Here is a 26,560-nt window from a genome sequence, read left to right as displayed (position 1 = left end):
CCCAGGGTATTAACAATTAATGAGAGACTTTAGGAAACAAGAGCTTTGTGGCTTCATGGTTCAGGTAAACTGCAACTACTTTTCACCTGGTAGGTATGAGACAAGCCTGGGAGAAAAGCAGGAAACAGAGGACAAACACTGAGGTGCACTATTGTTAGCTGGCGCATCTTCCACGGTGGGAAGGTTAAAAACAACAATTAGTAGTGAAATAAGTTAAAACATGAAACAGAAACTCATACTGAATTTCAAGGAAAAACATTATTTTTATTAAATGTGATATATTATTAATTTTTCTAATTTTTATTTTATATTATTTATGGTTATAGGTCACCACAATGCGAGGAACTGTAATAAATATATTTATATATTTTGTGTCCCTAATCCTCAGTCCACCATTGGGCCAGTACATTTCAAAATTGGTCTTTAATTGTGATACCCTGGTAGTTTGAAGCCTTCATATACAAAACAAGAAAGACCTTCTTGTTTCATGCTTAATCTGTCCAGCTACACATTTATAGCTCAATTCAAACTCATCAAATCAGGTTACTCTGAGCTTTCACCATGTGAGGTCTAAATCCCAATATCTCAGGTCCTGGTCTCACTGCATTTGGACCACCTGGATGGGAGCATTGTTGACCCAGCTCATTAAGCTTTACCTGTGGGAAGAGGCTTTGAGAGGTTTTAGCTGATGAGCAGAGAAAATAGGGAAAATTTCAAACAACAGTTTTATGAAATTTTCACATGCCTAAAAAGTCAGGAACAAAATGTTAACTGTAACATACTTTTGCATACTTCAAAATTTTTACATGCAATTAAATATTCTTATAATCATTTATATTCAATACTGGCTCTGAACACATACCTGTGACCTATTTAATGACAATAATTTCAAATAAAAAAGTATCCCATTCAAACTAGGTATGGTGGCATGTGTCTCTAATCTCAGCACATGGGAGGCAGAGGTAAGGCGAGTCAATGAGCCTGAGACCAGCATGGTTTACACACTGAGTTTCTAGAGAGACACTATCACAAACAAACAAAGGACACTGAACACGACACCTATTGCATGCTTACTCTCACATCTTGCACCTCTTTCTCTTTCACCTTCAATGCTAAAGGGTATTTACAAGAAAAAAAAAGTACTAGAAGGGTCAATATAGCAGAGCTATTCCGTTAAAAAAGGGGATTTTCTAGATAAGAAATCTCCAATTAGTTTTCTTTCTTTTTGGGGAGGGAAGTGAGGGGCAGAGCTGGGTATTGAACCTTGAGCCTTGGGCCTTGGACGTGTTAGACAAATGCTCTACTATTGAGCTACATGTACATTCATATTTTATGTTTTTTATGGCTTTCCTACAAAGGTGTGCTCTGTATATAATACATTTAGGTAGAAATAAACCCATATTTCACACGAGCTTAATCAAGTACACTTTATATAATATACAGTTATGAAGCAAATGAAGCAACGTATATTAAGTAGCGTGCTTAGGACATGTCAAAACACAATACTTTGTGAGTTATTGGTATCATTGTAGCTAATAAAGAAAGGTGCCAAAACTCCCCTTGCCATTCCACTTAAACTGATTCCCCACAATTTCAATAAACATCTCCTGTGACATTAAGTCGTCGTCAGCTTGTACAATCCCAAGTTCACTCAGTCTTTTCTTTATCCGGCCTTTCTGCATGGAAATAGCAAGCAGTTCATTTATAATTTCACAGTTTCCCTTAGCTTGTTCATTAAAGTCTGCTGTGGCATAAGGCTCCATTTTGTTAGACACACACTGAAGCATTTCTTCCAGATCTAATCCTTCAGTGACATCTGCCTCTTTATTTTTCTGAACTGTATTGTCTGAGGAAACAAATTATAATGAAGTTAAATATACAGTCTAAACCAGTAAGGAGATATTTCTAATACAGTCGTTTAGATTCAAATACTTTCTGCAAAGAATTTATTATAGGATTTCTTTACCATAAGAATCTCAATGAGTGGCTACTTGGATCTTCTTGCAAAGTTTCTTAACAATAGAGTCATCAATTTTAAACTTTGTTTACCTTCTACATCCTAAAATCTCAGCCACTGGAAAGATATTTTCCTAGACATTTACTATCTGCTGAGCTATGCATTGGGAGCTAGGATGCAAACAATACTATAATAGTGCTACTTTTGTTAAATAAACTCACAATCTATCAGCTAGTTCCTGTCTTCAAGAGCTGGCGGCCTGCCCTGGTCTTCTGGGGTTCGGAGTGGAGGTGGAACACAGAGTTGGATGAAAGGCAAAGCTGATGATCTCCAGCTTTGTGCGTCTTAGCTACTGGAGAGTGGAAGCTGTGGCCGCTGGACACGTAACACTCTCTTGCTTATTCTCTGGCTGAAAACTACTGGCTTCTTTTCTCTTTAACTCTCTATGCTTGAATAAGTGCTGGGGAAACAACTCTTTGTTCCTGTTCTGTGCCTCAGTAAGTGCTTAAAAAGCTCTTAATGCTTAATGCGTAAGCGCTGGGCAGTTATAAGGAGGATTTATTGCTAGTGCGTCCTCCTCTGGTCAGTCAGCTAAGAAGCCTCTCACTGGCCAGGAAGCTCATTAACTCTTTTTTGAACCAGACAGAAAAGGAAAGGAAAAAAGTCACTCACACAGAGAACACACAAAATGGGTGAAGTAGAACGGGCTGTACTACCTGTCTTTATTGCTTTCAGTCTTTTTATAGCTTTAGACAAAATTTTTAGACAAAAATTTCTCTATGTAAGAAGAATTACCTCATAGATAAAAAGTTACATGAAAGGGGAGTTACAGAGAGTAATAACAAGTACAAAGCAGTGTTTATTATTGTCAGCTCATTATCTAAGTTCAAAGCAAAAGTTTTTACCTGGCTTTGCCTCATCATAGTGCACACCTGTGGCTTCATCCTTGCACCTGAACAATTTCTCTTTAACACAAATTTTTCCCAAGCACCTATCTCTTTTCAGTGTAATTATGAAAGTTCATTGTATTGCTTATTATGCAGCTTTTACTTAATATTTATGAGGGGGCTCATTTTATTCTTGATTCTAACTTTATTATATATTTCTAGTAAAACAAATAAAACCATCTTAAAACTTTCTTCCTAAAATTATTTGAACCAAATTAGGAATTTTATGAAATCATTAATTCATCTAAACAGCATTATATACCTTTATACTGATCTGCAGGAAATCTGCTCAATAGGGCGGGCTAATGACCAGGAATCCTTAGGCTACGTAACAGTGGCAGGAAAGGCATAGCAGGGGCAAGAAGCCATCCTGAGATGAAGTCTCTGGGGACCTTGCCTCTCAGAGCTCAGCCATCATAGACCATGCAAAAATGGTGGGCCACCTCCAGGAAGGTCATCTGCTGGCCTTAGCCTTTTCTAGATGGCTCCTGACATCCTTATGATTGTTAAATGCCAAAAATCTTTTGTATTATCATCTAGCAATGTGATTAAGGCTATTTAAGAAAGTTTTTTTCTAGCTGGCTGCTGAAGACTCAAAGCATGAGAAATTAGCTGGAGTCTGTGTATCTAATCAGTGGGGCTGCAGAATGGGTCCAGCTATGACAGACCTGAGTCCTAAAATCTACACTACTGATTCTGCAAATGAACCACACGAATAAACTTGGAAGTAGATTCTTCCACCAGAGCTTTCAAGGTAAGATTCTGTTCAACATTTATCTCAGTTTTACCTTGTTCTGTTCTGAGGGGAATGGCTCCTGAAGGATGACAAGGCCTATTCTTTAAACCACTCAAAATATCCACAGCCATACTAATACTTTTTACTTCCTTATGTCTAATGTTTAAAAGTGATTTACATCAGTGGCTTGAGATTTACAAATTTCCACTAGGTGTGTTTACCTTTTCTGCCAGAAAAAGTGGTGACAGGGAGAAACTTACTTTTACCAATGGAAAGTAAAGGCAAAAGAAACCTCAAATTTAGATAATTCATTTCCTACTTCCACCTTCCAGAAATATCTAAAGAAGTCATTCTGTTTTACACACAGGGAGCCAAGAAGACTTACTGAAACCACACTAAAGCTCCAAATGAATAGATCAACAAGCTACATTTGAAAGTATTTTCCATGCTTAGATTCTATAATGGCTTCACCATTCTCTATGACCCTGTTCTATCTCTACGACCAAGCATACTCAAATTTCTTTATTTCTGTTCTTTTGAAAAGTGATCTTTGACTCTCTGTAGTTAAGTATAACTTTGAACTTTAGAACTTTAAATCCTCCTGCTCCGAACTCCTAAATGCTGGGACTAAACCTACAGTTTTGTGCATGTTAGGCCAGCACTCTACAAGCTGAACTTTATCCCCAGACTTCCAGCAATATTTTTGAGGGAGAAAACCAAAGTTCTCATCAGAATTTGGTGCTGAAATACAGTAAACTATATCTAGCTTTATATCAATTAATAAACACATTTACAGTCTTTAAAGTTAAATTACTAAATATAGCATACCATTAGTTTCATCTTGGGCATGTTCCTGTAGGTCACAGAAAATTGTAGGCTTCACCAAAACAACACCATAACCTTCATTATTATGTATGACGTTATTTATCATAGATATTTTGGGAATATCATAATGCTCATCAAGGAAGTCCTGCGACATTGAAAAGAAATGTCTTAAGGAATTGTCAGATAAAACATGTTTCATAAATTCTCTACCCTTCCTCAGACTATTTCTAAAATTAAAAGTGAAAGAGCTATGCTTATCAATAAGTTGTAGCGTTAAGCTCACACATTAAGTGTTGTTATTTCTGTAGATCTAGAGATAACAAAAGATTATTAGATTTTTAATCACTGTTACCGTTATTAAAATTTAAGCACTGTTTACACTTTACAAAACAAAGCACACCATAAGAATGAAATAAACATAAATTTTTCGGGGTAAAATCATTCTAACCTTTAGAAAAAGATGCTTCAGCTGATACCCACCTTAATGAGGATTCCTTCCTTGCAATGATGGATTCCATTGTCAGTCAGGGTACATTTACTTCCAGGATATATTTCTATACCAGCACCCTGTAAAAGATGAGTTTACTTTAAAAAGTCAAACCAGGAGCTGGAGAGATGGTTCCTCAGTTAAGGACCACTGGCTACTGTTCTAGAGGACCCAGGGCTCAATTCCTAGCACCTATATGGTGGCTCACAATCATGAACCTAGTTCGGGAGATCTGACACCCTCTTCTGGCCTCCCTCCATGAGCACCAGGAGCATATGTGTGTGGTGCATAGACACAGAAGCAGGTGAAACACTCGTATATAAACAAATATTTAAAAAAGAAAAGATATAAAGGTTTATTACTATAACTTTTTAGCCTTTCAGATGGGATAAATGTGAAATACACTGTTTTAAAGATAAAATTTTATTTCTTTTCCTTCCTTCCTTTCATGTTTATTTATATTAGGGGTGTCTGTGAATGTACAAACGTGTGTATACATATGACATGATATGTCTGTGAAAGTCAGAAGACAATTTGTAGGAGTTGGTTCTCTCCTGTTGTGATGTGCATAGTAAAGCCTTTGTGTCTGTCTTTAAATGAAATGTTTCAGCAAAGCCCTTGCTACATTTAGGTAAATCAGTAGAGGTTGAGAAATTGTTCTAAGACTGTGTTAACCTTGAAATGTCATCTCTTGGGAAGGTCTGCACTTGGTACTACATGAGAGCTTGCACCTGCACAAACCCTGGTCCTAGAACATTCCTGGCAGACTTGGAGTTCTTACTTTTGATTATGGCTAGCCGTGATAAAAAGGAACCAAGATTTGTGTGGGTTGTCTGCTCTCTTGGGCAAAAAGGTCCAGATAACTTTGGTAAGTAGACCCTTTCTCAGTCTTCCCAGCAATTAATCTTGTGTAATGATTGAATAAAAGTAACTGGAGTGAAGTAGTCAGGGTTCAGTCTTCCCGGAAGGCCGAACCTCTCTGCTGCTTCTGCAAATCATCCTGGTGAGCTTCTCTCTACTGCAACCAACATTAATCAATACCCCCCCTTTCATCATTCTGTTTCCCAAGGACCAAACTCAGGTTTTCAGGTCTAGCAGCAAGCATCTAACCCAGTGTCATTTTGTTGGCCTTTATTAGGCAGTTCTAATCCATATTGCCACAAAGCAATATTGGGGCACCAAGCAATACTATGATGATGAACAACTATTGATAATTAATCACTTCCAAAAATTGCAATCATGGGACTGAAGAAATGGTTCATTTACTAAAATGCCTACAATACAAGCATGAAATATTTGGATTCCAAACACAGTGTGAACATGTAACTCCAGTCCTAGAAGGAGAGAAACAGGAGGATCACTATATCTCACCGATCAGCCAGACTAACTGAGCTCCATATCCAGTGAAACTCTACTTCAAAAATAATATTGTAAAAGTGATTGTTGAAGACACTCAGTGTCAACTAATATCTTAAATATGCATGTGTAACTCAACACACATGTACACGTACTAACATACATGCACATTACTCTGCACAAAGACACACTAGCACACACATAAAATTACACACACATATACACACATACACATACACTTATAAAGACATACACATACATTTATAAGGAGTAAAGAGTATCACATTTAATGCTTATTACATGTTTCATTCTAGACAAATCAAGTTTTTATTATATTAATAAATTATTTAACAATTTTGTTGAAAGATACAGCTATTCAAAATGACCACTGTCTCAATAATTAGTTGGACACAAGCATTTAAATATACAAACCTAAGGTGGCTCATGCCCTAAACTACATATGCATATAAGCAGCAATAAATAGATTCCGAGGGTTTAAAGAAGAAACACAAGAAGTTGGGAGGGAAAAGGAGTAGAGAGGTAGTGGAAGAATTAGAGAGGGAAAAGAAGGTGCATCTGTGTATTCGTGTGTGAAATTCTTAAGCACTTACAGTAGTGGCTTCAATTGTTAGAAACTTACAAAGTTATAAGTTTAAATTTTTAAAAAGATTTTAAAAATTATGTGTATATGTGTAGGTCTGTGTGTAGGAATGTGAGAATTTGAATTTGAATTTTGTGAACCCAGAGTTCACAAAAAGGATGTCAGGACACCTAGAGCTCAAGTTACACATAGACGTTAGTATGCTTGACATGGGTATTGCGGTCTGAATCTGGGTCCTCTACAAGCGCACTATGTGCTCTTAACCACTGAACAACCTCTCCAGTTCCAAAAATATAATAATTTTAATAATAATTATAAAAATATAAATAAAATAATAATTTTATTTTAATAAAATATTTAAAATAAAATAAATAATTAGGAAAATAAATAAAAATTATAATAATAATTTTTAAGGTTTACCATTTAAAACATTAGATACTCAATTTTATTCTCAGTGCCCTGTTTATAAAATGCTATAGCAGTCGTATGTTTCATGATCGCCTACATTTTAGATGACTAGGAGATATTAGTGTCTGATTTTCATTGAAACTATAATAGATCTATATCTTGGTATCATATTTGATTTATTTCAAACTTAAACACCGTAACTACTTCTTTCCAAAGATAAAGCAATACCTTGGCACCATAAACATCTGAGTTTTTCATAAACAGTTCTGCTGATGTGCGCACTGTGACTCCTGTAGTTTCACATTGCAGTACACAGTTTTCCAGGGTGGTCTTGCCATGGTGAATAACTGTAACAAAAATATTCAACTATTTTAAGTAATTCATCAATATCAGAAACAGTTTAAAGCTAGCATTAGATGTTGTGATAACTTTTTATAAAAATGTCTCTTGATCCCCAAAAGACTTAACTTTTGATGCAGTTTGCAGCTAAAATATGTTGAGATCATTTAAGATTGGGCACTTAACCTATCCTGTTGTGTCTTCAGCTGTTGGGTCACTAGTCTACTGCTATGAAGAGACGTCATGACCAAGACAACTCTTACAAGGGAAAACATTTAATGTATGTGTGGGACTAACAGTTTTAGAGGGTCAGTTCATTATCATCCCCGTGAAGAGCATGGTGTCAGATAGAGAGACTTAGTGCTGGAAAAGTACCAGAGAACTTTACATCCTGATCATCAGCCAGCAGGCAAAGAGTGAGACCCAGCCTGGTGTGGAAGTTTGAAGTCTGTAAGGGCCACCTCTGAAACCACACCTTCTCCAACAAGACCCCACCTCCCAATCCCTCCCAAGAGTCTACCAACTGGGAAGCAAGCACTCAAATACATGGGCCAATTTGGGGCCATTCTCATTCAAACCACACCAGCCTTTAAGAGAACAGCATAATCAACTTGCTTGAAACTTATCATATAATCAGCCTTTATAGCGTAAGTGGATGCATGGCTTTAAACTTAAATTATATACTACTTCATGTCTCTGACCACATAATGTTTGTGTGTGTGATGTGGTAGTAATTTGGTGAAAGCAGCCAGTAGGCTGACAGCAACCTTAAAAACAAAATCCACCATAAATTCTGAAAGCAACATGTGGGCAAAAACATGCCATGCTATGTGAAGTAATAAAAACTTAAAGTTTAAATTCTATGATCTCTTGGGAATTCCAAATATAACAATTAGGCCACACCTTTTCCTAGAGCTTACAGGCTTCCTGCTGAGATGAGTAAACCCAAAATCTGCACGCCATTTTTACTGATTTAGATTACTTTTTACTATCCTTTGCATATTGATGATAAAGATTTGCTTTTTAAGTACTCACTCTCAATAATCAAGCACATATGGTCCTCATGTTATTAAGAAAGAAAATCAGTAAATAAAAGATGGATGATTTTTATTCAATAAAGTTTATAAAGGATAAAATGACTGGATTTTCACAGAAGGGAGAACTAGAAAGTTTATTAAAGATAAAATGGCTGATATTTTCAAAATCAAATGGAAAAGTAGAAAGTTTATACAAACTGTAATAGTATAGATCATAATTAGACAATAGGATATCTTTTAGAGGTATCATTTAAATTTTGTTAAACAAGTTACAAACTCATACAATATACAGTAGTATCTACTTTTAAATATTTTCAAAAAACTAAAGGCTACTTAGTAATGAGTGACTGACAATGGGTAAAGCATTTGCCAAAACATGAGGAGATGAGTTTAAATGCCCAGAACCCTGTAAAGTCAGGTATAGTAGTTCACACATGCAATTCCAGGGACTCTGTAGTGAGATGCGAGGTGGACACAGGAGAAGCACCTGATATCAACTGCAGTTAACAAAGAGATCCTGCCTCTGACATATAGAAATTGGTGACTGACACCCAAGTTTGTTTTCTAACCCCTCTCACCCTGAGGATGATAAGTAGGGAACCACATTCACAAATACAAAAAAGAGAGAAGACTTAAACTAAGATATGTGAAAGTATATATTCATTACAGAAAAGGTATATAATATTTGTACATTTTTTTGACCCAATTGGTAAGAAATAATTGCTCACTTAAACATACAAAGCCCAGTACCATCCATCCCTTGAGACCATTAATAACAACCTGTAAATACACAGAGCGGAACCATTGTCCTGCCATGCTTCTCTCTCTCCCTCTCCTCCCTCTCCTCTCCTCTCCTCTCCTCTCTTCTCTCTCTCCCTCCTCTCCTCTCCTCTCCTTTCCTCTCCTCTCCTCTCCTCTCCTCTCCTCTCCCCTCCCCTCCCCTCCCCTCTCCTCTTTGTATATTATTATTGATAGACACATATTAATGAACAGCTTTTCTTGGAAAAAGAAAAAGGACCTTGAGAAGAGGTGGATTACACATCATATAAAACTAATACTAGAGCAATGTCTTGGTCACTTTATGTGTGTCTATAACAAAATACCTGATACATGATTCTAGTATCTGTAAACTCAGAACAGCATGGTATCTGATAAGATCTCCCCACATACGTTACAATGTACAGAGGCATAAGAAAAAGGAATTGCATGCAGAAGGGACACACGTATAGCAAGAAAGCAAGACTACAGAGGTATCGTGTTCATTCTTATAAGAACGTACTCCCTGGAAACTCATCTGCTCCTATGAGACTTATATTAATCCACTCCTGAGAATAGAGCTCCTGTAATCTAATTACCTACTACCAGGTCCAACCTCTAAATGATTTTACCACTTTACCACTGTTACACTTGTGTAAGATATGGGGAAATATGCCTATAAATCCAGGGCTCAGGAGCCTGAGGTAGGATCAGCACTTGCTGTGACAACCAGCTCAGAGTGAGACTTTATCTCAAAAACAAGAACAAAAGCAAACAACAAGCAACAACAACAGCAAAAATAAAATAAAATCCCCACTAACAGAAAAGAAATTAATAAGTTTCCAAGAATAACAAGTTATTGTCATTCATGCTATGCAAGTTATTAATTTGCCTTCCATATATTCAATTTCATTAAATTTTAACTTCCATGCCCAGTCAACTTTTCTCTCAAAGCTCAAAACAAAAAATACACCAAACATTGGATACTTACTTAAGATTCCTTCTACAGAATCATGCTGAATAAATTTTACGCCTGAAATTTTAACATCCATACCCGTGCAATCCACAAAAGTATCTCCTTTGCCCCTCTTTTCAATGATGATATCATCTGGTGGACCGTATCCTATGGAAGAGAGTGAAATCACTTAGGAAGAATGAAGGAAAACATCTACATGCAAAAGATTAAGACAATCCAAAATAACAACTGATGAGTGAACAGTGAAAATGAAGCACGTATTCACAATGTAATTCCATACAACCTAAGAAAGGAAGATAGTAAATTTGCAGGAAAATGGATAGAACTAGAAATTATTACACTGAGTGGAGTATCCTAGGGCCACAAAGGGAACCCCAAATTTCTTTCTTGAATAAATAGCCTCAAAATTTAATTTTTTTAAAATTCAAATTCTTTACAGAGGCAAGAAAGATTCCACGAGCAGAGGAAGCACTGAAGGAGGAGGGAGTCAAACACAGGGACTGGAAAGTAGGGTATGAGGCATGAAAGGGTTTGGGCAGGGAAATAGGGGTACTGGGAAAATAGGGGAAAGGGAAAGAAAACTGAGAAAACATAAAAAAGCTATACGGAAACCTAGTGCTTTATAAATAATAATAATAATTATTATTATTTTAGGAATTTAAATAAGAAAAAAGAAGCTTTTAAATAAGAGTCCAATAGTGAGAGTAACACATCTTAGTTGTAGGACACAGAGATATGGAACTGTGTAGAAAATGCCCTCTATGCTTGCTAAGGTTCACAGTCCCAGAAGGTGCTATCCAGGGCACTAGGAAAGAGCCTTGTCAACAGTCTCGCCTACCTGTTGATCACGCACGATAAAACACACCGTCCAGACACTATATGCTCACTGATACAATGGTAGCTTGGCTATTTTGGGAATAACTAACTGCTTTGTAAGTGGACATGCAGTCTGTGCCTCAGGATAGATTACATGCCTGGTAATCTAAACCTGGTCTCCTGGTCCCAAGGGAAAAGCACACTACCTTTGTCAACAAAAATGAATGCATTGTCTAACTGCCTTCTAAACACTGTTTTAGCCTTTGCAGAGGTCAAAGTGCTGAGTGACTGCTGAGTGACGTCTAAGTGACCTCTGCTGAATAACCACTATCCAAAGCCCATGAGATACCACAGAAGTCAGGCACAGCAAAACTTAACAATCAGAACACTGAAAAAAGTATCATAAAATGCTGCCATTCACATATGACGTGGTCGTTGCAGCCATGAACAGATTGCAGTTGCAGATGCCTATGCAGAACTGAGGCTTTCAGTTTTTCATCATGGATAGATGAGGTGTCCGTGAGACTTCATTCCTTCCTGAGGAGCTTATGACTGCTAATGGAGGCTGGAGAGGATAGGGGAGGATTTATCATTTGGGTACTATGTAGGAAAAAGTGGTTCAGAGAAAAGAGGAAAATGATAGAAGGTAATGAAAAAGGATGAATTATAATACATAGTATTTGTATATGAGCTGTCAAGAAAAAAAGTAAGTACCTCTTTTAGTTTTAAAGAGTACTAATAAAGCCAAAGCAATACTGAATTTAAGAAAAAAAAATCACCATTTACTATAAACAGCATGGTGTTGGTTTGTGTGCATCCATGCACACATGTAGGACATGTAGATCAATGGAACATAAGATCCCGATATAAACCCATGCAGCTACAGCCACTTTATTTTTGACAAAGACTCCAAAAATATTCATTGAAGAAAAGACAGTTTCTTTAACAAAGTGTGTTTGGAGAAAGAGATATGCATGTAGGAGAATGAAACTAGATGACCCTTCATCACACACACACACACACACACCCCACAGACACACACACACACACACACACACACACACACACACACACACACACACACACACACACACACTCACACAGAAAACCAATCCCAAATGGGTCAAATGTCTAAACATAAGCCCCCTAACTCTGAAACTGTTAGAGGAATAAACAGGGAAGACCTCAAGATCTATGCCTAAATAAGGACTGTGTATTCAGAGATAAGACCAACGAACAATAAATCTGACCTAATGAAATTAAAAATTATCTGTACAGCAAAGGATGTTAACTGAGGCAAAATGTACCCTTCAAAATGGGAGAAAATATTTTCCACCTGTATATTCAACAGATAGTTTATATATAGAATATAAAAAAAAAAGAACTTAAAGTACTGAAAGAAAAACAAGGATCCCATTGAAAAGGCCATGGAACTGAATAGAGAGTATTCAAAGTGGTAGTGCAAATGGCCTATAAATATCTTTAGTCTGTAACATTCTTAGACATTAGAGAAATGCAAATTAAAACAACCAGGAGACTTCATCTTGCCATAGTCGAAATGGCCATCCTTAAGAAAATAAATGATAACCAAATGCTGGTGAAAGAGGTGGAGAATTCTTATGCACTATTAGTAGGAGTGTGATAAGGACTATAGAAATCAGTGTGGAAGCTTCTCTCAATTGCTAAAAACAGAACTACATGACCTGCTATACCATTCCAGGACATACACTTGAAGAGCTCTCCAAAACTACTAGAGAGATGCTTGTTCATTCGCTTTTATTTCTGTTCCATTCATAATTGAAAAAAAAAATAGAATCAGAATAGATGTGTATCAACAGATGGATAATAAACTGTTGTACATAAACGCACTACACATACTGTGGTACACATACACAACTCAATTATTTAAAAACAGAAATGAAATTATAAAGTTCACAGGTAAATGGATGTAGAAAATATTAAGTGAGGTAATCCAGATTCAGAAAGACAAATACCTCACTTTCTCTCTTACATGTCTATCTCAGTTCTAATTTTTATGTATTTGTATTTATATGAGAGGAGATGTATGTATTTGTTATGAAACTAGAAAAGGACCAATGAGAGGAAGAAAAAGCCTTAAAGGAGAGGGGTGTGAGAAATAATAGAACACATGCGATATGAAAGTAGAAGGAAAATTGGGGATCAAAGGGTTCGAACAGTTATAGGGAATAAGGAGATGGTGACAGGCACAGGCTATGGCAAGGGTAAACCAAAACCCAAAATGAAATCAGATGTTGATTCATTGTTGGCATTAACCAAGATCACTAACTTACTGTTTACTTGTTACAGATAAAGTTTGGTTATGATCTTCCATACTCACCTTCCAACTCAATGGAGTCAGCTATGGAGCAGGTGCCATGAACTACATAATGGCCAGGACAAACAATGACAGTGTCACCATCATAGCAGGCATTTATACCAGACAACAGATCACTATGGAACTAGAAAACAACAGCAACTTGTAAAAATACACCCCCCAAAGCCACTTAGGTAGTACTTCAAGCGCTTTTATGCACCACATGAAAATTAATTGAAACTCTGTCTCTTATCTTTTCACAGTGCTCTTAGCTCAGCCGTGTGCTTGTCACTGAAGTGACAGGCAAGGCAGATAATGTGTGACTGGAGAACAGTGCTCTTACAATTTGGATCTCACAGAAAACCAGCTCCAGAAAGTTCCTATACTTTATAGAATTGATGAAAATTTGGAGTGAATCAAAAGTAGTCACTTCGAACAATAACTTTTTTTTTTTTTTACCTGAATTTCCGTTTCTTCTTTGCAAGACTCCTCACAAAACCTGTCCCTAAATAGAGACCGAAGCAGACCTGTCTTCATGGTGGAGGAAACCACATGGATGACCTTCTGGCCATTTTGACGAGTACCCTTTGCTTGGATATTAGAGTTTTTCTGATAACCAAAAACATATCTTTAAAAAAAAATCATGAAGACCCATCAGTCTCACTAAGATAGCTAGAAAGATGACATGCTAAATAATTAAGAACAGCAAAAATACACATACCTCAACAAAGGATTCTCAATAAGTTTTAGCTTTTGCTTCAACTGTTCAATTTCTGAATACAAATTTAACCCTTCCACCATGGAGATATTTTCCTGCTCAGAGTCAGAATTACAACTTGACAAACTGCTTCTCAGATTTAAAAATTTCCTGTAACTCTCTTCACATTGAGACAACAGATTGTGGTAGTCAACGATAAGTCCTGAGGGAACTCGATCTTCAAGTATATCATAATACCTGAAAGTTTAAAAGCAAGTTTCCTATCATTAAGACTGGATTTAGTCCTTAAAGATTCAGCTTATTTTATTATTGCTTTAACACTCTGTTCACAAGCCATTTTTCCTGGGTCACTTCTTACCTTTCTATCCCTTCCCCTACCCATCTGACATCTGCAAACCTTTAATTCTCATTCTTGATCCATTGGCCTGTGAGCGAGTCACCCTCTTGGTTGAGCTTCTTATTTCCTTTCCCTGGCTTTTATCCCACCCCTCCCCTCCAGCTGCGAATTCACAAGAGCCATCTTCATTTATAAACCACCCTTCTTGTACTAACTATAGATCTGTGCTCAGTCTAACGGTTGGCTGTGAGCATCTATATCCAAAAAATTTAACCCAGAATTGTTCTTGTCTAAAGGAAATGCAGGGACAAAAAGTGGAGCAGACTGAAGGAGCAGAGACCGCCCCACCTAAGGATCCATCCCATCTGCAGACACCAAATCCAGACACGATCTTTGATAGGAGCCTAATATAGTTGTCCCCTGAGAAGCTCTGTTAGCGCCTGAACAATATATATTAAATATCTGTTTTATTTCTCAGTTAAAAATATGTTAAGTAGCCTCAGATCAGAGGATTTTTTTAACTGTAACTGATTATCGTACTCACCTGTGGAGCATCTAAAAATATAAAAGCCCTGGCAATTAAATTGTTCTCTAGAACACAAATGGACTTTCTAATGTTCTTCACAGAAATTAATATATACTAATGTTGAGAAATTTTGCCTTAGATATTTTGTTTTAGAGAAGAGTTTCGTTGTTTTAAATCAGTAATGCTCTGAATGAGATGGGAGAAGAAAACCATACCCTAAGTATATATATCAAAGTATAGTGACTGGATACCATTACAGATGGTTGTGAGCCGCCATGTGATTGCTGGGATTTAACTCAGGACGTACGGAAAAGCAGTCAGTGCTCCTACACTGAGCCATCTCTCCAGCCCCTCAAATAATATTTTAGAGAAAATAAATTTCTTGGCTTTTCAAATATTAGGAGACACGAGAAAAGAATGGACTTGGTGTTCTTTAGTTAACCCATATGCATCTAAAGGTAATGTGCAAATCCACTTTTCAAACAAAAAATCTAAACCATAACCAACTGACATATCAGATCAACCAAGTATGAAAACCAGGCTCAAATTTAAAAAAAATAAGTCTTTTAGCATTTCTGCAACCATGTTAATTGGCTTTTGTTTTTATTATATTGATACTCCATAGTTTGAAAATAATATACCAAATTCATATTTCAGATCCCTAAACTTTGGTACAGTGTATTTTGAATTAGAAAGGAAAATATACACAATATAAAATAAAGACTATATGGTTTGATTCCATTTAAATGCTGCCTGTTGACAGTGCTTCGATCAGCACAGGTAGCTTTTCCCATCTGCCAACATTTCTATCATTCCATTTTTTCAATGAAGTATATTTTCTTCTCTACAACGAAAAACCAATTTCCCTTAAGTTTTCCCATTTGCCAGTATATGACACTATACTAATTAATCCTTGCTAACACATGCAAGACTCGCAAACCAGAACATAATTTTTCTAGGTAAAGATCAAATGTGCCAGATACATAGGATATTCACCTACAATTAAACTTCACCTCCATAAAAATCAATCACCACTGTTAAACAGGAACCAGAACAGAAAATACTCGGTGTCTTGACAATGTTCAAGAGTCTTAATGTACTATATCAGTTGAATATTATTCAGTGAACTGAATATTCAGAAATAAGGGTCTCAAATGGCTAAGTATAGAGGAGGAGGCCATGGAATGAAAAATACAGAAGACATATTGTAGGGATCAGAAGGCCTTGTATAAGCTAATGACTTATTCCAAGAAAGTTTATTAAAAAGCAGAGCGTCTCATATATTGTTTGTACAGGGGAAATGGCCAAGGTCAGCATGGATAACGCTGGCAAAGAAAATGTAGGATTCCTTGGATACAGTTGCCTTGGGACCGATAACCACATCCCTTCAGAGGGGAAAGTCAAGTTCCCAGGAGCTAAAACCATAACTCTTTTAAGGCTCTGGCCCCGGTCCTACTCTGTTTTTTGCCACATCTGCTCCTGTACAAGGACACAGAGCTAGAGTTGTCCACCCCCCTCCCCCCTTATTGGGGGATGCTGAGGAGGCTTTGGGTTGATCTAGCTCACAATTCAGACTTACAAGCTTTTAACCTAGATACTCTTAAAACTTGTTTAAATCTAGTTTATAAATATAGCATGGCATGGGGGCACAGCCCTATTATCAGAATACTAGGGAGACTGAGGCAAGACAATCACAAGCCCTAGGTTGGGCTATGAAAGATTCTATCTCCCACACACACACACACACACACACACACACACACACACACACACACACACACACACACACACACACACACACACTATGCAGGTGTCTTTTCTCCCACAAGGTTTATTTAATAACTTGTCACAAATGCTATTGGTACACCAATCTACTTCTGGCCCATGAAGCTCCTGGGTTTGTATCTACCACATCTGTAATAAATACTTACAATCTCAATCGAGGTTCAACACATCTGACAAAATAATCATACTCATCCTCCTCTTCTTCATCCCAACTTCTCCAGATGTTTTTATAGAAAAATCTGAAAAGAAGCTTAATATCAATAAAATTCAACCACAGGCTCAAAAGGATGGAGGTGTGGCTTAAATATGTCCATCATGGGCTCATGTGGGTGAACACTTGTCCCCAGCAAGTGGCAATGTTTGGAAAGATAAGGAAATGCTTAGGAGATAAAATCTTGCAGAAATACTGAGTACAGGGTTTGAACTCGGCTGTACCTGTCGTTATTTCTCTGCATCCACACTGCCTGTGCGAGGTGTGGGGATGGTCATACTACCCTCCTTACTGCGATGGTCTACTCAGCCCCTGAGGCAGTAAGCGAAAAGAAATCCCTTTTGCACTAAGTTGCTTTTGCTGGGGTATTTTGTCTTAACAACAGGATATAAAACTTTAGTTTCATGTCATAACATTTTTTGTGTTACAGCTAGAATTCCCCACCTACCAACACATCAAGTACACATTATTTTATAAGATACATCATCAAGTACACATTATTTTATAAGATATATCAATGCTGAGTATTTGCCACAGTTGACACTCGTGAGTCCTATGAGAAAAAACCTTCACATAAGTTAGTTTCTCTACAATATTGTACTACTGCTATTAGGGTGGCCTGCTTTTGGTTTGTTTGTTTGCTTGCTTTAAGTGGGGCTAGTTTTTGTCTGTTTAGTTTTTTGAGAGAGAATTGTGTTCTGTAGACTAAGCTGGCTTTGAACTCCTAATCCTCCTGCCTCAGGAATGCTGGGATTATAGGTGTGGGTCACTACTCCTGGCAAGACTTCGATTACATCACAGCTATCTATTAACCATCAATAACTTAACAGATGGCAGTGCCATTTACTCAGGTAGTAAAGAAATTAGGATTTAAATAAAAGTTGTGCTTTAAGTGTATTTCAGATGGGATGTTGATTTGAATTACAAATGAGTAATGTCCAATGGACAGATCAATATAGCCTTTTCCCCCTTCCAGAGACAAGGGATAAAAAATAGAGATATAAATCTGGGACTTACTGATAGAATTTACTGCTTTTTATTAAAGCAGTAAAGGAGATGATGCAGGAACTTAATAGGAAGCATCAGCTCCCAGCCACAGCTACACATGAGGGTCTCCTGGTGTACACTTTAAGAATTCTATTTCCTAGCTGGATGGTGGTGCACACCTTTAGTCTCCAGACTTTGGAGGCAGAAGTAAATAAATCTCTATGAATTTGAGGCAGACCTGGTCTGCATACTGAGTCCTAGGTTAGTTCTAGTTACATAGTGAGTCCGTCTCAAACAAACAACAAAAAATTAATCTAAATCAACAAATCAGAAAAACAACAAAAAACTTAATCTAAATCAATAAATCAGGATCCAGAGGGGAAGGCAACATCCATAATTTCTTTAAAACTCCCTAGATGTTTTAACATATTTTTGAAAGATTTCAAACATATATAGCAAAAGAAAACACAGATAATATTATGAATAGCAGCTTCCAAAAAAAAAAAAAAAAAAAATCAGTTAACAGGTAATGTTTTTTCGTCTCTACCCAACTCACATATTCTTCTCTCCCATATCACCTTGATATAAGATTATTTCAAAACAAATCTCAGGCATATTAGTTATTCATTTTTAGAATGTATCTTTAAAACACTTCTGCTTCCAATTTTATATCCTTCAAATTTCCTTGTAGCATGTTGGTCAAGTGCCTCTCACTTTCTCAACCTGGTAAATATTTAAATATATTTTCATACCTAACCCAAATTATTACCCATACCAACCCTCCAGAGTTTGCTTTTTCAAAGCAGAAACCTCAAATAAACCAAATGAGTCATATGTAAGCTGTCTAGATGCTCAAGTCCCAGTTGCTCTACTCAGCTTCTGCCCTGTCCTATCGATGTCCCCATTCTAGTGCAAGCACTTATGTTTGGGTCCCCTGCCCACACCTCTTAACTGAAATCCCCATCCTAGCTCCCTCCTTTTACTTTACAAAAAGAAGCCAAAGTGAACTTTTTTTCATTTTAAAAATCTTGATTTGTATTATTATTATTCTTTAATCTCTTTTTACAGTGCGGTCATAACTCCCTAAAACACAAAGCTGATCCTATTTTGCAAACAATGAAAATGTTGCAGTGCTTTTCCAATGTTCTGTTACAGAACTGGTTAATTGGCTGACAAAGCTCTGTACCTTCTGACTTAAAATGTCAGGTCCGGCACTCCGGGACTGTGTTCTGACTGTGCAAGGCTTTCAGTATCTTAATATCAACGACATCCTGGACCCATCCTCCTTGCCTAGGTAACCTTCTAGACTCAAGTTTATATGCTACTTCCCCTAAGAAGCAACTGTAGGATAGCAATTTCAATATAGTAAGTCTAATTTAGCACTCATTGCCATTTCTAGTCATGTATGTAAGTCTCGGTGATAATCACTATTTTTGGTTTTGTTTTATTTTGTTTTAATATTGAGTACTCAAGAGGCTTAGAAATAAAAATCTCAGTTCCAAAGGCAAATCTGACCATAGTGAGCCTGGGTGTTAGGGAGGACTCAGGAAAACCAGCTTAAGCCACTAAAGGTATAGAAAGCAGAAAGTACCTTTTAGACTACAGAACACCAAACAATATCACTGACATCATTTTTAATCTTCCAGTTCCTAAAATACACATCTAATTTAATTATTTTTTGTATCTCTAAAATTTTCTTTAAAATTTTATTCGTGAAAGACAAATTTGTTTAGACAAATAAAGCTTAATAATGAGTATATCAGTGCCTATTATATCAACATAGAAGAAATGTATTTCTATGAAGAGTTGTATTTATATTCCCCACCTAAAAGAGGCAAATATAAAATAAAGAATAAATATACTAGCATGTACATGGATTATATAGAACTTGAAAATAAAAAATCGGGGCTGGAGAGATGGCTTGGCAGTTAACAGCACTGCCTTCTCTTCCAGAGGTCCTGAGTTCAATTCCTAGCAACCAAATGGTGGCTCACAACCATCTGTAATGGGGTCCAATGCCCTCTTCTGGTGTCTGAGGACAGCGACAGTGCACTCACATACATAAAACAAATCCCCAAGATTATTATTAAGTAATAAAACAATATTCTACTTAGCAAATTAGATTCAGGTTTTAGAGTCTAATTAAAGAGTCATGATATATGTCCAAGCAGCTAAAAGCAAAATTTCTTACACACACACACACACACACACGAGACAGAGAGAGAGAGAGAGAGAGAGAGAGAGAGAGAGAGAGAGAGACTATAATATCAACTACGATGGATAATTTATCTGAAGTAATTTTAACAGCACACCAAGAGATGAGTCATGAGTTAAGAACACTAACTGACCTTGCAGAGGACCCATGTTTCAGTTCCTGGCACCAACACCACAACAGCCCTATAAATGTACACACTCTAGCTCCAGGAGCTCTAATGCCTCCATGTTCATCGGGTGTACATTTATATATGTGGTGCACATTTATAAATGTAGGCAAAATACTAATACACATAAAATAAAATCTTTTAAAAAATAAAGTATATTTAGTAATCCAGATATTACAGACACATTTTTTCATTTAAAGGGACACCATCACCTATAAAAGAAGACACATGAACACATCCTCTAAAACCCTTCAAAGCAGAATGAGAAAACAGTCTCTCTGGTTAGACATATTCTTGCAAATGATGTATACTATTCCAACTAGTACTATCCAACTTTATTTTCTTACATTTCATCTTTTTTTTGTCCTACTGCCTTCAAATGTACCAATCACAAGCTTTAGCATCAATAAGAACCAAATTAAGAATTTTTTATCTTTTGTAAACACTTGAAGAATTTTAATGATAAACAAGATTCCATGTACTATTTTTTTCAACTTTTTTTTATGGGTTTGAAGTGATAACAAAATGAAAATTTAAGACATTAAGGTTTTTGTTTTTATTTTTAAAAGATTTTCCTAGGGCATGGATATGTGGCTCAGTGGTAAAGACATTTTCTACTCTGTATGAGGGTCTAGGTTCAAGCCTCATGATAGGAAAAAGGAAAGGAAAGGAAAGGAAAGGAAAGGAAAGGAAAGGAAAGGAAAGGAAAGGAAAGGAAAGGAAAGGGATTTATTTCAATTAAACTACAGTTTTGACCACAAGGTTACTTCCATCGATGCTCCTTTCTACCTGACGTGCTCGATCGCAAGGGCCATCTGGTGAACTTCATGTGAGTCATCTGATACCACCCACAGCTCCTGCAGAGGCAGATGAAACTCCTTCAGGTCCAAAAGCTCCTTCACATTGGCCAAGGTAAAAGTGCTCAATTTAGATTCATAGATACACGGCTCTGCAAGCTTCACCACTGCCTTCAATGCTGCAAAGTCCACATTTGTAACCTGAAATTCAAAATGTGACTCATTTTAATACCCAGGAATCAAAGTGGAAATACACATATAAAATACTATTTATAACCTACTTTTTTATTTTTTTTTTTTTTTTTATTAACTTGGGTATTTCTTATTTACATTTCGATTGTTATTCCCTTTCCCAAGTTTCCGGGCCAACATCCCTAGCCCCTCCCCCCTTCCATATGGGCTTCCCTCCCCATCCTCCCCATTACCGCCTCCCCCAACAATCACGTTCACTGGGGTTCAGTCTTGGCAGGACCGAGGGCTTCCCCTTCCATCGGTGCTCTTACTAGGCTATTCATTGCTACTTATGAGTATAACCTACTTTTTAAAAGTCTGTAACGTGTCAGAGTGCCTTCTAAGGACAAACAAAATAGAAGTGGCTCTTATCCTCAGAATATAATCAAGGAGAAAGCTAAACAGGAGGACTTATGGGAAAGATTGCAGAAAGGAAATTGCCTTCGTGAGACAGTGAAAGATAAACTGTTAAGGTGAAGCAGATCTGGTGGACTTCAGACACTAAAATACAGGTTCAACACCAGCATGAGCCAAAGGAAAGATAAAGGTACACAAGCTCAGTAACCGTCTACTTTCCCTACCCCATGCAAATGACATTTTCCAGTTTTCAAGGACCTAAATTTTTAACATGATAATATTTCAAAGAGAAAGAGGAACAGCATTAGAAATTCAAAAGGCAGTGATAGAAAAACTGAAATGTACAGAGAAAAAGACAGGTAACTCGAGGTCCTTAGCAGTGGGAGGGAAAACAGGCGCTTCCTTCAGCAGGCGAGCCAGGTGGTGCTGGTAACGAGACAAGACCACAGGTTTCACAAGCTTCAAAACCAGTTTTGACTTTCGGTGAAGCAGTGATTCTCTGGAATTTTACTGTTACTCTATATGACCAGGAGGGCACAAGACAGGATTGTTACTTATTTGAAACTGAGCTAAAACTGGAGTCTCATTATGAGGAACAACCATAATAACGAGAGTCTGAACATAGAGAGCAGAAAGGTCTGATGCTGAAAAGCAGGAATGTGCCAGCAGCAGAGGCTCTGATCACACAGAGAAAAGCAGCCCTGTCCTCAGCTGCCAAGAAGCCTAGAGATCCACTGCCCTAAGCCTAAACTCAACAGGGCCATCAACCTCGAGTCACCTCTGTCATCCACGGCTGTGAGTTCTGAAACTTGGACGTCCCAATAGTCTACCTGCATCTCTCCGGCAATCTGATTTATATTTAAGACTTTCTCTTTTTTTTTTTTTTTAAAGATTTATTTATTTATTCTATATAAGCACACTGTAGCTGTCTTCAGACACACCAGAAGAGGGCATCGGATCTCATTACAGATGGTTGTGAGCCACCATGTGTTGCTCCAATATCATTATCATTATCATTATTATTATTATTATTATTATTATTATCATTATATTTTGCTGTCCCTCAGCTTTTTGTCTTCAATACAATATCAGATGTATTTTTATTTTACTTATTTTTAAAAATGGTTAAATTTTTTTTAAAAATAAATATTATTTCACTTCTGACATTCACCTAATTTGTGAACTTTTTCATTAGTGGGTAATTTTTTTTCCCTTTCTTTTATTACACCCCCCCCCTTTGAATTCTGTACTGTAGTTTTAGTAATATTTAATGGTTTTTGTTTAAATAATATTTTAATTTTTATTACTCTCCACATATCGAGGTAACTTAGAACTTTTTCACTCCTGAGGGTTTTCCCCCATTTTTTGTGTTTAATCCCTTGCTCCTTCCTCTTTCCTCCTAACACTTCTCAACCTTTCATCTTTTCATTTATTTAACCTTTCTTCTCTTCTATTTCTTTTTTTCCCAGCCTCTTTCTTTTACCTCATTAATGTATTAAAGACACATTTATCTTAAATAATTTTTAACTTCATAACATATTCTACATGAATTTTCCCATGTCTGGCTTATGGTCATCAGTGATGTATCAGTGGCTTTAATTGATTTTAAGTGTATTTCTATATCTTCTACTTTAGTGTTGCGCTATCAGAACTGTGTTCTACTCACTGAATGTTATTGGGAATTAAAACCTGAAGGAAGGATTTAATTTAATTGAGAATTAAAACCAGGAAGCTGTTCATGTAAAATCTCCAAGTAAAACCAGAGAAGTTTTCTAAACCAACAAGCATGTAAATTCCATCACAAAATATGCAAACAATAGGAAAAAGTAAAGTAACAGGATGCTCCCAAAAATAACACAACTTTTCAACAGCTGAATTCAGATACTGAAATAGGTAAAATACCAAATGAAGATAAAAAATTTTCTGCCATACACTTGTGGTCAAGAATCTAGAAAGAGTTTGGCAAGGCTCAGCAGATAAAGGTACTTCCTGCCAAACCTGACTTCCTGGGGTCAGTCCCCTGAATCTAGAAGGTGAAAGAAAAGAACTGACTTACATATGCTGTCCTCTGATTTCTACATGAATATACAAGTGCACGGGAGCGCGCACACACATGCACGCGCACACAGACACACACACAATTAATAAACATAAAGTATATAAAAATTTTAAATAGAAATAGGAAATACGATCATGAAAATGGAGGAAAATATCTTACTGGAGGCATAAAATAGGGTAAAGGAATCCACTCGATAAGAAAGCAGAAGTCAGAACTAACAGGAAGGGGTTTTTGGGGAGGACAATAAATGAAAACAGCGTATGTCACACATGTATGAGGAGGCCATGCATCATTAAAACTAGCACCTTTAACCCTTAAAAAGTAGTTTAAAATTTATTATTAAAAATGATCAATGACTCCAAGGAGGATTAAAAAGAAAGATTAATTCAATCCAGGACCTGGGAAACAAAGTCAGAAACACAGAAGACAGCTTGGCAAAGTATATTCATAGGAGAATTCAACTTACCTCAACCAACACCTCAAACACATTAGTGTGCCACACTGCCCACCATCCAGATGGTTCAAGGACCTTTTCCAAGAAGCTGACTGTGAATTCCTTTACTTCAGAGGCCTTACAGTCAGCTACAAATTAAATCAGAATTGGAAATGTATAGATGAGAAGTTAATAAATTCATCTCAGAACAACTGACAATCTGTAGACAAGCTACTTGCAAAATAAAACTATACAAAAAGAAATGACTCACCTAAAATGTAATCTTGATAGGCTCTGAATCGCTCATAAAACAGAAGTTCATTTGTTTGGATAATTTGTGGAAAAAGAATTTTTCCTTCTGGCATTAGAGTTTTTACAGTAGCACCTGGATTAGCATGATAGCCACAATCACTGCATGGATCTGTATCCTGGAATAAACCTAAAACAATATAACACAAAGACTCAACTATCTAGTGTAGTGATAATGGGCTATACCACTTTGGCTCTCAGCTGGTGGAACTTGTGCACCTGCCCAGGAGCATTCTGAATTCACGAATGGAAGACACACACACACACACACACACACACACACACACACACACACACACACACACACACACGCGCCAGTTAATTTTAAAATGCCTTGGCTAGCTCAAAGGCTGGGCAGTTCTACTCCTTCCCACAGCTAGCACACATTTCCCTCTTGTAATCCTGGTTTAACACCTTCTAATTCTATATTTTATCTTTGTTGCTTTGGCTCCTTCTGGTCAGCTTCCTTTGCTGCCCAAGCCATTTCTGAGCAGCTCTTTTTGGGGTTCACATTTCTTCTCACCTACATTTCGAATTTTCCTCCTGCAGCTCTAAATCTGATACATCTCCCTCTGAATCATGACAATTCCTCCCTCCCTTTCTTCTAGTTCCTAGCCTGCACAATTTAAAAGTTAGGGTTAAGGCTCTCCACCCAGCCACTGGCTCTTAATTGATCGAAAACTAATTGGGGACAAGGACCTTCAGTGTTTGGACAAGCAGACTGCTGATTAATTCAAAGCATTAGAAATAATCTGCAACATCTAGTTATCAGAAAGTGTTCCTAATCGCAAGTCTATTTAGATAATCCAAACAAAATACAAGGATTTAAGGATAAATGCCCTACTTAAATTCTCATGAGCAGTAATATCACTAGTTTTTAAAGCTTACAAAAAAAATCTCAAAATCTAAATCATACTTGAATTTAGAAATTTTCAGATATTTTTGACAATTTTGGAAGCAACACTAGTTCTCTTTCAAAGCTAGCAGTTATGGTTTTAAAGGATTTTTGTTTTTAATTATTTGTATGGTTTAACCCTGTGTGGGTATGAGTAGGATGCCAAAGCCTAGAGGCATTGGAACTCCCTACACCTAGACTCACAAGCAGCTGTAAGCTGTCCCACATGGATGCTAACTACTGAGCCACCTCTCCAGATCCCAGGATTTTTATTTTTTACTATAATTAGCAGGGTTAGACCAATTATCTTGTAGCTAATTTTTCCTCTAAAACAATCCAATCAATATATATTTTAAAAAGGAACTACAAGGGACTGGGGAGATGGCTCTGCAGTTAAAAACATACTGTTCTTACAGAACACCAGAGTTTAATTTCCAGTACCCATGTGGCAGCTCATAATCTCCAATTCCAGGAAACCCAATGCCCTCTTGTGGCCGAAGCAAGTTGTTACAGGTACAGGGCATAAGTGTTCCTGCTTGAACAGAAGCGTATCCTGGGCCTTAGAAGCCCAGGAATCATACAGCTCTGAGGGGAAAGGTATCCCGGTGGAAGAGTGAGACACAGGGGCCCAGAAACCACACAGCTCTGAGAGGAAGCCTCCTGAGCAGAGATGTGACAGCTCCCAGGACAGGGTATCACTAGCTGAGCTCAGGAGCTCAGGAGCTTCAGTTGCACTCCACTTCTTTAATTCTCTTCATTGCTTCTTGGCTTCTTCCAATAAGAGAGTCACACTAGTCAGCAAATCTCATAAGAGATTTACTGGAGGGTCCACGGTGTGGAGGGACAAATCCAGGGATGGCTGCCTCTGCTCCTAGGAGTAGACAGTAGGGAACTGGAAAAAGGGCAGGGCTTATACAGGAATTCTTAGGAGAGCAGAGCTTTTCAGGGCAGAGATTTC

At 37.2% G+C, this 26,560-nt stretch overlaps 1 protein-coding gene across 1 annotated transcript in view; it reads right to left on the bottom strand.

Annotated features, from left to right (window-relative positions):
* Positions 1 to 1,413: 1,413 nt before the first annotated feature.
* Shcbp1 (SHC binding and spindle associated 1) overlaps positions 1,414 to 26,560 on the bottom strand; it is a 30,410-nt gene continuing 5,263 nt past the window's right edge. Inside the window, exons 2-13 of the mRNA XM_032919270.1 lie at positions 24,670 to 24,837; positions 24,432 to 24,547; positions 21,311 to 21,519; positions 17,089 to 17,181; positions 14,298 to 14,531; positions 14,036 to 14,204; positions 13,601 to 13,721; positions 10,441 to 10,572; positions 7,546 to 7,664; positions 4,946 to 5,032; positions 4,469 to 4,610; positions 1,414 to 1,846 (exon numbers count right to left, since the gene is read on the bottom strand). Of these exons, the coding sequence (XP_032775161.1) occupies positions 1,533 to 1,846; positions 4,469 to 4,610; positions 4,946 to 5,032; positions 7,546 to 7,664; positions 10,441 to 10,572; positions 13,601 to 13,721; positions 14,036 to 14,204; positions 14,298 to 14,531; positions 17,089 to 17,181; positions 21,311 to 21,519; positions 24,432 to 24,547; positions 24,670 to 24,837 (1,904 nt within the window). The 3' untranslated portion in view covers positions 1,414 to 1,532. The remainder of the gene's footprint in view (positions 1,847 to 4,468; positions 4,611 to 4,945; positions 5,033 to 7,545; positions 7,665 to 10,440; positions 10,573 to 13,600; positions 13,722 to 14,035; positions 14,205 to 14,297; positions 14,532 to 17,088; positions 17,182 to 21,310; positions 21,520 to 24,431; positions 24,548 to 24,669; positions 24,838 to 26,560) is intronic.

This window comes from Rattus rattus, chromosome 13 (genome assembly GCF_011064425.1).
Source record: "Rattus rattus isolate New Zealand chromosome 13, Rrattus_CSIRO_v1, whole genome shotgun sequence".
Taxonomy (NCBI): domain Eukaryota; kingdom Metazoa; phylum Chordata; class Mammalia; order Rodentia; family Muridae; genus Rattus; species Rattus rattus.
The sequence above is the reverse complement of the archived record's forward strand: the minus strand, read 5'-3'. Positions and strand labels throughout refer to the sequence as shown.